The 12238-nt window shown below is 42.9% G+C and overlaps 1 protein-coding gene across 7 annotated transcripts in view; it reads right to left on the reverse strand.

Moving 5' to 3' along the window:
• The window catches only part of PPP4R3A (protein phosphatase 4 regulatory subunit 3A), a 43662-nt gene extending 41327 nt beyond the window's left edge, over positions 1-2335 (reverse strand). For 5 of the 7 annotated variants that reach the window (XR_009451863.1, XM_059687697.1, XM_059687680.1 and 2 more), the window contains exon 1: positions 2194-2335. Coding sequence is in view for 4 of the 7 variants with exons in the window: in XM_059687697.1 (XP_059543680.1) it covers positions 2194-2335 (142 nt within the window). In the remaining 3 variants the exon portion in view is untranslated. Of the gene's footprint in view, positions 1-1504; positions 1707-2193 lie in introns of all 7 variants that reach the window. The other 2 variants (XM_059687720.1, XM_059687728.1) reach the window with 1 other exon arrangement.
• Positions 2336-12238: the final 9903 nt, after the last annotated feature.

Here is a 12238-nt window from a genome sequence, read left to right on the forward strand (position 1 = left end):
TTGAGATAAGTCTGAATCTAAGCATAAAGCAGCAAATGCAAGTAGACAATATGGGAATTTAAGACTGAACAATTAATGATAATAAAATAATTGATACTAATTTTAAGTCATAGACTAGGTATCTCAATCAAACTCAGTTTGAACACTGACCTTGCTTCTTAACTAAGTTGTTAAGAAACCTCTCTAAACCTCAGTTTTCCTATCTGTAAAATACAGCTAATAATAGGTCCTATACCAGAGGATACCAATAAAGAGTCTTTGGCACACAGTAGGCACTCAAAAAAAAATTGGTTATTCCTATTTGCAATTTTCCTGTTAGAAAAAAACACCGACTACTCATCAAATTAAAGATTATTTACAACAATATTTCACAAATAGTTACAATTTTCTAAACCCACTCTTTGGATTTAGTTTTCTTTACAATGTAAATTTAACTAGTGTACATCAGTTAATTTTTCTCTAATAGGGAAAGAGATGAAATAAGTTAAGTCCATTGTTTCAGCCATTCAACCAGCCTTATTGCTGGATCCCAAACCTTCCAAAGGGAGGGAGGAGGTTTGGGGCTATTTCTAAAGTAGTGAAAATAAAAATGAGGGGGAAGGGAGGGATTCCCGTATTATTATGTTAAAAGAGTATGATTCCCCATACATAGAAGACGTTTATGACTTTGAGATTTAATGCTTAAAAACAGTTTAAAGACTTTTAGTCCAACTAAATACATGATGTGAAATAGGATTTTGTCTCACATTATAAGATTTCAGAATCTTAATGGCAAATCTACTCATGCTTTCATCTCAAAAGTTAACTGAACCTACAAACAAAGCCCATGCCTTCCAATTTACTATGTAGAAATTTTCCCAAGCATCCCAAAATGTAGAGGTTAAAAGTCATACACTAACACTTGACATTCAAACTTATATTTTAACAGTCCTCCGAAAAAAATATACCCAATGCATTCAAAATCCTTTAAAATGTCACCAAAAGGAAATAATTTTTCTCCAGTTTTAAGTTATTTTTGGTAGCCATATTAAGCTAGCTAACCTGTTGGCAATATACTCCAAATTACCATTCTTCCATTCAAATTGAAAATCAATGTTCCTAGAATCTTCAATTACACAAGGGTGAGTCTTTGTTTTTTTATGTAAGTGGAATTCTGGGTAGAGTCCAATTAAAAGTCTTGCACCTGAAACTTGTATAATTTTGTTGTGTCACCCCAGCAAATTCAATAAAAAGGGAAAAAATTTAAAAACCAATTTGAAAATAGTTTTACCTGAGATGAACACTGTCTTTAAGTGAAATTCACCGTAGGTCACCGAGGGAATTGGCAGTCACAAAAGAAAGTCTTTTAAAAGGTGAAACCCTTATTTATTTATTTTTAACAACTTGGTCTTTGAACCTTGAGGGCTGTTTCCAAATATTCGAAGCCTAGGGCAGATTCGAACGGCTTTAAAGATTATCTGCCCACTTTCCCCCACCTGTGAGCTGAACCAAATAACGAATATACCTTTAAGCAATCAATACAGCTGGCATCGAATGGTTCCAAACTTGCAAGCCCTTAACACAGGGAAACCACACACGGGATTCCGCACTGCTAATGAAAAGGCAAACTAACAGTGCGGAATCCGACTCTACGTTCTCACAGCAAAGAAGCATTTTCCCTCTACGGTGTGTAGAGGGGCCTGAACCGTGGATCCAGTGTAGCCAACCTGCAACAGGATCAGAAAGATGTAGCAGGAGTGCTTAAAAAGGAAAAAAAAAAAAAAAAAAAAAGCGGAGCGAAGGGTTCTCCAAAGAGGGAAGCGGCGGAGAGCTCCCCAGCTCCGAACGGGGTTGCGGGCCGGCTTCGCAGGCGGGTGAGCGGCGGCGGCAGGTCGGATGGGTCGGGGCCTTTCTCAAGGTCAATGTCGCGCACAAGAACCGCCCGGCCCGGACTCCCGGTCCGGCTCCGACCTCCCCTCACTCCCAGGCGGCGCGGCACAGCCCGAACCCGCCGGGCCCCGCTCGTACCCGCAGGTGCCGCCGGGCGCGGGGAGCAAGAACGTTCCCACCGGTCGCCGAGCAGCGCCGGGGCCGGGGGACCGGCGGCCCGCCCTCTCCCGAGGCGGCGGGCGCCCCCTCCGTCCTCGTAGGAAGCGGGCCCCCAGCCCAAAGGGGAGCCGGGAGGCGGGTCCCGCCGCGCAGGGGATCACTCACCGTCGCTCTCGGCCCGGACGAGCAGGGACATGCCCTTCAGCCGCTCCACGTAGCCGGACGACACGTGCCCGGTGCCCCGGTCGTCCCACTGCCGGTCCTCGTTGAGCGTGTACACCTTCACCCGCCGCCTAGTGTCGGTCATCGTGCCGCCCAGGGGCCGGGGCAGAGGCCCCGCCGGAGTCGCCCAGGAAGAGGGGCCGGGGAGGCGGCAGCCGAGGCGGAAAGACGCCGCAAGCGGAGGGCTCCCCGGCTTCACTGCCGCCACAGGCCGCCGCGGGGCCGCGCAGCCGCCGGCATGGCCCGCTCCCGGGCAGAGCTGTGGGCCCCCGCCTTTCCTCGCCTCCGGGGCCTCGGCGCTATTGTCCAGCCCCGGCCAGTCCGGCCGTCCCGAGGGGGGCGCGCAGCTCTTCGCAGCCTCCCGCCCGGCCGCGGTGCCAACTCGGGGCGCCGGTCACTGCCCTGCTCCCGCTTCCACCATGTCGTCCGCGAAGCCGCTTCCCGCGCCGCCGCCGCCGCCGCCTCCTTAGGCGGCCGCCGCCATGTTTTCCTTCCTTATACCTGGCCCTGCCACCGCAGCCGGCGGCTCCGCTCCGCTCTCCTGCTTCGAGTGTCCCACGCCGACAGGCGCCTGCCCCTGCCGCAGCTGCTTCCCCTGCGCGGGAGACGCCGACAGCCCCCAGGAGCCGGGCGCCCCAGGCTATTGGAAACCTCTTTCCTCCGCCGCTGCCACCGCCTCTTCCGTCTTCCTCACAGAGCCAAAGCCGCCGCCATCTTGGTTCGCCCCTCAATAGCGGCGCGCGGGGCCACCCAGGCAGCAGCTGCAGGGGCGGCCCGCTGACCCCACCATTTAAAGAGACAGGAGCGAGGCCGGGAGCCTCGCTGCCTCGAAGGCCTCGGACGGAGGCGGGAGGCGGGCGCCGAGGGGCGGAGGTGGCGGGAGCACAGGGTGCGGAGGAGGGGGAACGCTGGTCGCGCCGGTGACGGCCGGGCTCCCTCGCGCTCCCTGCACGCACCGTCGTGCGAGCGCGGGGCGGCGTGTACGTGCGTGCGTGCGTCGATCCGTCTGCGTGCGTCGCGCCCTGTGTTCGTCATCAGCCCGGCTCGGGGATTCGGCGGGGTGGTGGACCCGCCTCCTGCCGGGCGGTGGCGCTCGTGTTCTGGGCCCTCCGCGAGCTCGGTTGTCGGGGACTGGGAGGCGGCCCGCGGTGCAGCCCGCGGTACTCGGCCTGGGGCCGTGCGGCGGCGCGCCCGTTTCTACGACTGTCTTTTCCCGGCCGCCTCGGGGGCTGGGCTGGGGACCCGGAGCCTCTCGAACTGCAGGCCGTTCTCCTTGGGGAATAAATTGAAAACCTTCTGGGAAAGGCCACAGGTTTGGGCAGAGGACAGCCGATGGCTTTGGGAGCTGTGTGGGGCACTCGCTGGTGTTGCGAGTGTAGAAACTGGGGACATTTTCTCGGCCTGGGACCAAGTCCAGAAAGTGACTAGTCTTGCCCTGGCCGGTGTGTTCAGTGGTTAGAGCGCGTGGGCCCACGGACGGAAGGGTCGCGTGTTCGGTTCCGGTCGAGGGCACGTACCTGGGTGCAGGGGAGGCAGTCAATGGACGTGTCTCACATCCATGTCTGTCTGTCTGTCTGTCTGTCTCCTCTAGTACCTCCTTCCCCGTCTACTCAAAAAATCACTGGGAAGGATATCCTGGGTGAGGATTAAAAACCAGAAAGTGACTAGTCTGAAACCTCACCTTGCAATTCAGCTGCTACCTCCATTTCATTATCCTTTATCAGCACAGTTATTTCCTAGCTGTCCATGTTGCAAAAAAGAACTTGAGGGACATAAGAATAAAACGTGATCCTGAAGAGTCAGGATAAGTAATTCTCAAAGTTACAGGTTAAGCAGGGTTAATCTTCATAAGATATAACATTCTGATTATTCCTTTCCTGCAAGTAATAGTCACCATGTGAGGGGCTTTTTCCATTTGCCAGGCTATCTAGATGACGGGTGTCCACTAGAAATAAGATGCGAGCCGTATGTGTAATTTTAAATTTATGGTAGCCACTTTGTAAAAGGATAAAGAAACTGCTGGCATGTATTTTAATAATTATTTTCTTGAGTGCAAGCTCTTAAAAATATTAATAAATAAATAATGAGACATTTTACATTTCTTTTTTTGTACTAAGTTTAAAATGCAATGTGTTCATTACCCTTGGTGTAAGTTTCTATTTGGATGCTAACTTTTCATTGGAAATACCTGATCTGTATTTAGATTTAATTAAATTTACCATCAAAAAACATTCACATGCTCGTTATTTCTTTTTTTATTTTATTTAATTTCTTAAAGTATTACAAAGAGTATTACACATGTCTCCTTTATTTTCCCCCTTGACGTTCCCCCGGCTTCCGACCCCCCCACCCCCCAGTGTCTTGTGTCCATTGGTTATTCTCATATGCATGCATATAAGTCTTTCGGTTGATCTCCTACTCCCCCCAACCCTCCCCAGGGTTCCCACTGTAGTTTGACATTCTGTTCAATGCTGCTCTGCCTCTATCCATTTTTGTTCATCAGTCTATAATGTTTCTTATTATCCATAAATGAGTGAGTTCATGTGGTATTTTTCTCAGCTTCCAGGGACCGTCTCAGTCTCACAGGGGCCGTCTCAGCCTCACAGGGGCCGTCCCAGCCTCACTGGGGCCGTTTCGACCCCACCAGGGCCGTCTTGACCTCACTGGGGCCGTCTCACATGCTCGTTATTTCAAACATACTTAAAATGTTCCCAAAACGGAATCAACTACAGTACCAATTTTTTAATTTAAAATTTAATTAAAACTAAGTGTAGTTTAGAATTCAGTTCCTCTGGCCGCATTTCAAGTGCTCAGTAGCCACACGTGGCTATGTCTACCCTTAGGGCAGGTTCAGGTGGTGAACACTAACAGGAATTTCACATCAAACTTGCAGCTTAGTTTGAGTTCTAACCATCTATTCAGAAGGAGGCCTGAGCTCTTCCTCCCCCAGTGTGTCAACTACAAAGAAGTGTTTGAAAGGGCAGCTTGAGAGTTCCCTCACAAACAACATGAAAATTAGACAGAGATCCTGAAGAGATTGAAGAGGAAGAGCAGGCGGCTGCTGAAAAGGCTGTGACCGAGGAGGAGCTTCAGGGTGAATGGGCCGCTCAGCGCCTGCGTAGGCTGCTGCCCAGCCTGAGGGCACAGGCAGGTCTGAGGGGGCAGGTGCCCTCGGTGCCCTTTCAGCAGTTTCCTACTGGAGACTGGAGCGCTCAGCCTGCCAGGAAGACTGGTCTGCAGCCCCCACTGCTCAGGCCACCGAACAGGTAGGAACAACCAGAGTGGTCCGGAGCTGTTCTTCAACAAACTCAGAACGGAAAGAAGGTGGATGGAAAATAAGTTTATTTTAAAAAATCCTGGAAAATTATAAAAAACAAAGTAATTGTTTTTTGTTATAAAAAGTAAAATGCAATCATTTCAAGCATCAAGACATGGCAATAATTTTGTCCGCTTTGACACAGAAAGACATTGTTAAATGTACTCACGTTATTGCTTATTTGATCCCCAAACCAAACCTGAAATAATTTGTGGAAAAATCATGTTTTCTTATAATGTACTTTTAAAGTGAATTGAATATCAGGGATTATTTGTTGAATAAAAAAGTAGTTAAAGTTATATATGTTATAAGAAATATTAATTATGAAAGTACTTGTATGCATGTATAGGAGCATACCCCATGGACACGGACAGTACGGGGGTGAGGGCATGTGCTGGGGGTGGGAACGGCCTGGGAGAGGTCAATGGGGGAAAAGGGAGACATATGTAATACTCAATAAAGAATTTAAATTTTAAAAAAATATTATGTTTAAATGAACTGTTTAATATGATCTTAAAAAAACAGTTGAGTTGTATTAGTCAGGGTCCTATTAGAGAAACAGCCAGTAGGATATATTTGTACAGAGAAAGATTTCGAGGAATTGCTTATATAATAGTAGGGTTCGGCTAAGCAAATCTGAAATACATAGGGCAGGTCAGCAGCAGGCTGAGAACTTGGGCAGGAGCCAACACTGCTAAAAACAGAAGTTTAAGCAAAAATTTCAAGGACACATGTAAAACATGGAGAGACATATAAAAGTAATATAATAAAATATTATAAAATATCTATACAGCCCCTGTGAGGTTGGTTTAATATATCTGATCGATATTTCCCAAGTGAAATGTGTCAGAAGTTTGAGATCTAGACTGTGCTCAAAAATTTACTTCAAACAGTCATGGTATCTACTTAAGGAACGAGTTCTATAAAACCTAAGGAGCATATCAGAAGAAAGTTTCTTAAAACACAAAGCTAAATCCCATCTATGTTATTCTTGAAAATGTTCTACATCCTACATTCTAAGAAATGGCTCTTGTAAATGGGATGAAAAGATGTTTTGGTCAGTGAGAATAGTTATGCGTGTATTTAACCACCTGTATTACACCAACCAGATGCTGGTTATGGGTATAATTATCTAATTCTGTTCCTTGAGCTGCAGTAACAAATTACCACAAACTGCCTGGCTTAGAGCAACAGAAGTCCACTTCTTACAGTTCCGGAGGCCAGAAGTCGGAAATCGAGGTGTCGGCTGAGTGGCACTCCCTCCAGAGGCTCCAGGGGAGAGAATCCGTTCCTGGCCTTTTCTAGCTGGTGGATGCAGGTGTTCTTGGCTTGTGGCTGCATCACTCCAGTCTCTGCTGCCATGGTCACATTGCTTCCTCCTCGTCTGTGTCTTCTGTGTGTCTTTCAAACCTGCCTCTGCCTTTCTTTTATATGAACAATTGTGATGGCTTCTAAGGCTCATTCAAATAATCCAGGACAGCCTCCCCATCTCAAAATCACTAACTTAAAGGCTTTCCCCCTTTCCCCCAATAAGATAACATTCCGAGGTTCCAGGAAGTAGGACATGGATCTGTGTTTTTAAGGGCCACCACTGACCTCACTACAGGTGATATGATGCAAAATAAAATTAAATATAGCTGCTCTTAGGATAATATCTTAAGATGATTAAGAGTCATGAGGAAGCCAATTTGAATATAAGCATTGTTTTCTGTCTAGTTAAGTGGAAAGTCTTAAGCAGTCTTTCTCTAGGTCCCTGCTGGATAGCTCAGTTGGTTAGAGTGTTGTCCCATTATACCAAGGTTGTGGGTTGATCCCCAGTCAGGGTGCACTCAAGAAGCAACTAATGAAAGCATAAATAAGTAGAACAACAAATCCATCTCTCTCTCTCTCTCTCTCTCTCTCTCTCTCTCTCTCTCTCTCTCTCTTTCCCCCTTCCTCCCTTCCTTCCTCTTCTCTCTCTAAAATCAATAAATAGAATTTTTAAAAGTCTATATATTAATAGTCATAAAGGGTTTTAAGTATCTCAAAGAAAAGGAACTAAATTAGAGTAGCCTAATATTTACATTACTAATGTAATTGAATCAGTTTACTTACATTTATTACCAGCAGTGTTTTGATCATATTGAAGCCATTAGTCTCAGTTTACAACCCTATTCCAGTCCCTTAAAGGAACAGAATGTCTGGAAACACAATGCAAGGTTTCAATATAACTACAGATGCTTCTCAAGTTCAAAACAATTGTTTACATAAAACATGCAGGTGAGAACATGCAACCAAGACAAGTATTAGTAATGCTGAATTCTGAGAAAATATCATAATTGAACTACATTTAATGCCAACTAAGGAAGAGAAAGTTCAATATAAAATACTTGACTGTAAGGATATCTTTATGACTCTTTATAATGAAAAAGGAAAATTATTCTTTTTTTTTGGAAAAAGAATATTGAGTTCTAAACATTAGCAAATCATAAGGTCAAATAGAATGTTGACTTACCAGAAATTGAATGTTAAACATTAATTAACTGCTAATATTATATAGAATCCAATTTATAAACACCATTTTATAAATTACTTGTTAAGTACTGCCAACATGTCATTTCGTAGTGTAAATTACGTGTCACAGTAATACGCAATTACTAATCCACTGGTAGCCCTAAATGAAAAGCCCGATAAATACATAGTGCACAAATGTGTTCAGAAGTTGCCATTCTTTTTAGTAGCCTACGAATGATAAAAACTTATGTTCTGCAGCTATTTGAATACTCAAAAATGTTGATATTTAATTTAAAATTTTACAGCTAATTTACTTAAGAAAAAAAAACTCCCTGGAAAGATTCTTTGGAAATATTGTAACTTCTGAAGAGGAATGTAATTTATATGTAAGATTCTTTCTAAGGTTTACACACTTCACATTCTCTGGGGATATGATGCTTTAAAGGCTAAAGGGGTTTTCACAATTTCATATCCTGCAAGTCTTCCGTGAAAACATGACTGGAGCTTTATTTGTTACAGTTTTCAACAATTAGCCTAACAATATCTAAGAAGCACTCTTTTTAAAAAAAATTTTTTTTTATTGATTTCAGAGAGGAAAGGAGAGGGAGAGAGAGAGAGAAACATCAGTGATGAGAGAGAATCATGGATCGGCTGCCTCCTGCACGCCCCCTACTTGGGATCGAGCCCGAAACCCAGGCATGTGCCCTTGACCAGAATTGAACCTAGGGCTCTTCAGTCCCCAGGCCAACACTCTATCCACTGAACCAAACCAGCTAGGGCTAGGAAGCACTCTTAATAAAAACATGATCAGACAAGAAAAAGCTAAAGGAACTCAGCACCTCCAAGCCAGTATTACAAGAAATGTTAAAAGGCCTTCTTTAAGAAGATGAAGAAGGGGAAAAAAAATGACTAAAATGGCATTAACCACATCAGTATTAATAACTACTTTACATGTAAATGGATGAAATGCTCCAATCAGGACATAGAGTGGCTATATGGATAAGAACACAAGACCCATACCTATGCCTCCTACATGAGACCCACTTCAGATCAAGACACACAGACTGAAAGTAAAGGGATAGAAAAAGACATTTTATGCAAATGGAAATTAAAAAAAAGCTGGGGTAGCAATACTTCTATCAGACAAAATCGACTTTAAAACAAGGGTTATAACAAGAGAGAAAGAAGGATTCATTGATTTCACTTCTGGGTGTTTTTTCATAAGAAACCCAAAACATGAATTCAAAAAGACATATGCATCTCTATGTTTATTGCAGCATTATTTACAATAGTTGAGATATGGAAGCAACCTAAGTACCTATTGATAGACGAATGCATGAAGAAGTGGTGCATATATACAATGGACTATTACTCAGACATAAAAAAAGAATAAAACCCTGCCATTTGCAAAAGCATGGATGGACAAATGAAATAAGTCAGACACAGAAAAACAAATACCATGGGATTTCACTTATATGTGGAATCTAAAAACAAACAAACCACAACAACAACAAAACACAACCAAACAAACACCAAGAAACAATTGACGTGATCAGGGCTGCTCTAGGTCAGATTATAAAGTGTCCAAGTTATTCTTTATACTTTTTCATTCTCCCACCTTCCCTCAGTGCCCCTTAAACCATGACTGCTATATCCTCCTTTTACAACCAGGTACCAAAAGGAGTGATTACATGTGCACTATGTCTTCCGTACAAAAATAAACAAGGCTGCATGGAATCTGGGCATGTTATCGCTGAAATGTGAGCAATGATTACTCTCAGGAGAACGGGGTATCCATTCAGAATACACTGAGGACCGTCCTGTATTATGGATCGCCAGTGACTCAAATATCAGTGTCCATTCTCAGGACTTTTTATGAAAGCACTTAGTCAAAATGTATACATACTGAAATTGCGAGAGAGAGAGAGAGAGAGAGAGAGAGAGAGAGAGAGAGAGAGAGAGAGAGAGAGAGAGAGAAGAGGCAGTTGCAATGTTATACTAATTTTCAAAGGATCTCAATATTTCAATATTTGAGCGTGTCACATCTAGTGGCTCCCTATACTGTTTTCTGTTGCATTTCCTATCTGTGCCAGAAGGTGGAGATATTCCTCACTAGAATGATCATCCCCCAATACCCCTTGCTAGTTCCTGACCCAGGACGTGCAACAAACATTCTCTTTGAATTCAGGAGTCAGCTTTTTGAAAATTCATAATGGCATTCACTTCTTGAGTTTTAAAACATTAAACAATAGAAAAAAAAAGTTGGGTGGTGGGCACACAATGCAATATGCAGATGATGTATCATAGAATTATACACTTGAAACCTATGTAATTTTATTAACCAAGATCACCCCAATGAGCTTCATTAAAAAGAAAAAAAAATATTAAAAGAGTGTTGGCTCATTCGATAAACGACATGTGAGAATGCCTGGTGGAGAGCTGTATTTTAAACAGATTTGAAGTTGAGAATACCTTTATGTTTCTAAATGAGAAGGGGATGAAGAACAGAGTTGAAGGCCCAATGAACTACCGGGCCACTATTGTCACTTAAAGTGTAATAACCAACATACTTCTGATTTCTGTATGCCTCACCTCTTACGTCCCTTACCCGGAGAACCTTCTCATCTGCACATTAGAGGTTGCAAAGCACTGACCTGACGGTCAAATCCAGTTTACTGCCCTATTCAGTTTGCCTGTGTAGTTTAAAAACTGGGACATTTTACATCAAAATGGATTTCTGACTTCTCTTGAGGGATTGGGAAATCTGGCCACACTGCTCACGTTCCCACAGAACAACAATGGCTGGCGATACACAGCAGGCACTTCAGAGAGCCCGTGCCACGCCTGGCAGGTCTCACTTGTCCTGCTTCCCTACTGACGGCCGGCCCCTGTAGACCTTAAATTCCAGACTATTCTTAGAAGAATCAATAAAGTGCCTTGCAACCTAGACAGATAACAACATTTTAGATGAGGAAGCAGATCAGTTAAAAAATTTTTTGTGTGTGGTATATCTGCCAGAAAATTAGGTTCCAAAAATTCAGCAGACTTAAAAAAAGAATAAAAATTTCTTAGATTGTGATTTATATCACTTTCAAAGTTTCTTATTTTTTTTGTTAGTTAATTCATCCATCTATCTGTTTTCCTTTTGCTAAGAACAATAGAAAATGAGCTAATACTAAGAATTAGAGCAAAGTAATTCAAAATCTTTACCAAGGCCATTTTTTTTCTTTATAAAATGATTAATAATCTTAAAATATATATATATATATTGAACTGTGGTGTACCAGGAAGGCATGTTGCCAGATGGTGGAGTTTACTAGAAGTGATTATTTCCACTGTGTAGCTATCCAAATCATCCAAATAATTTTTTTAACTTTTATTTTAAGCACATTGGGAATTCCAACGAACACTTGAATAAATGGTACATACAATACAACACACAGCAGCTGTTGTGGAACTAAGAACAACTACTAATGTTCACCTGGTAAGATAATAAGAAAAACAACAATGTTTCGAAAAAGTTAACAATTTTCTCAGTGGCAGAATTCCAGAGCAGAGGCCAGAAACTGGAGCCCTACTACTATATCTGGCCACACGCTAGATTAAAAATTCTGAATTAGTTGCAAACACTGAAAACTGCAATGTCCCTGAATGTATGATGCCTACATTCTAGAAGGCCTCCATGGAGGGGACTTAAGTGCCTTTGTTCCAAAAATGTTTATTTATGTTCCTGATTTTCATTGGTGTGGCTTCGGTGTTTTGCCATTTAAAGATGTAATTTGCCATTGCTTTCTCCATAACTATTCCATCCAATAAAGAACTGCCAAACTTTATCAGATGCTTATTAAGGATTAAATATGATCAGTCAATTTTTCTCTTATAACTTGTTGATGCAATTGTAATGAAATAGCTTCCTGATCCTGAATTATCCATGTATTCCTGAAATACACTATTTGATTATGTATTTTTTATACACAGCTGTGTTTTTACCAATATTTTACTTGGAATTTTTGCATCTATTTTTCAAAAGTAAACTTGCTCATTTTTATTATTAAAGTTATATAAACTTTATAAAAGAACTGGGCAGTTTTCACTTTTTTCTTTTTTTCTGTGCAAATGTTCAAATAACTCTGGGATTATCTTTTCAAAATATATTTTTAAAATGTTTATTTATTGATT

The sequence above is a fragment of the Myotis daubentonii genome, chromosome 1 (assembly GCF_963259705.1).
Source record: "Myotis daubentonii chromosome 1, mMyoDau2.1, whole genome shotgun sequence".
NCBI classification, from domain to species: Eukaryota; Metazoa; Chordata; class Mammalia; order Chiroptera; family Vespertilionidae; genus Myotis; species Myotis daubentonii.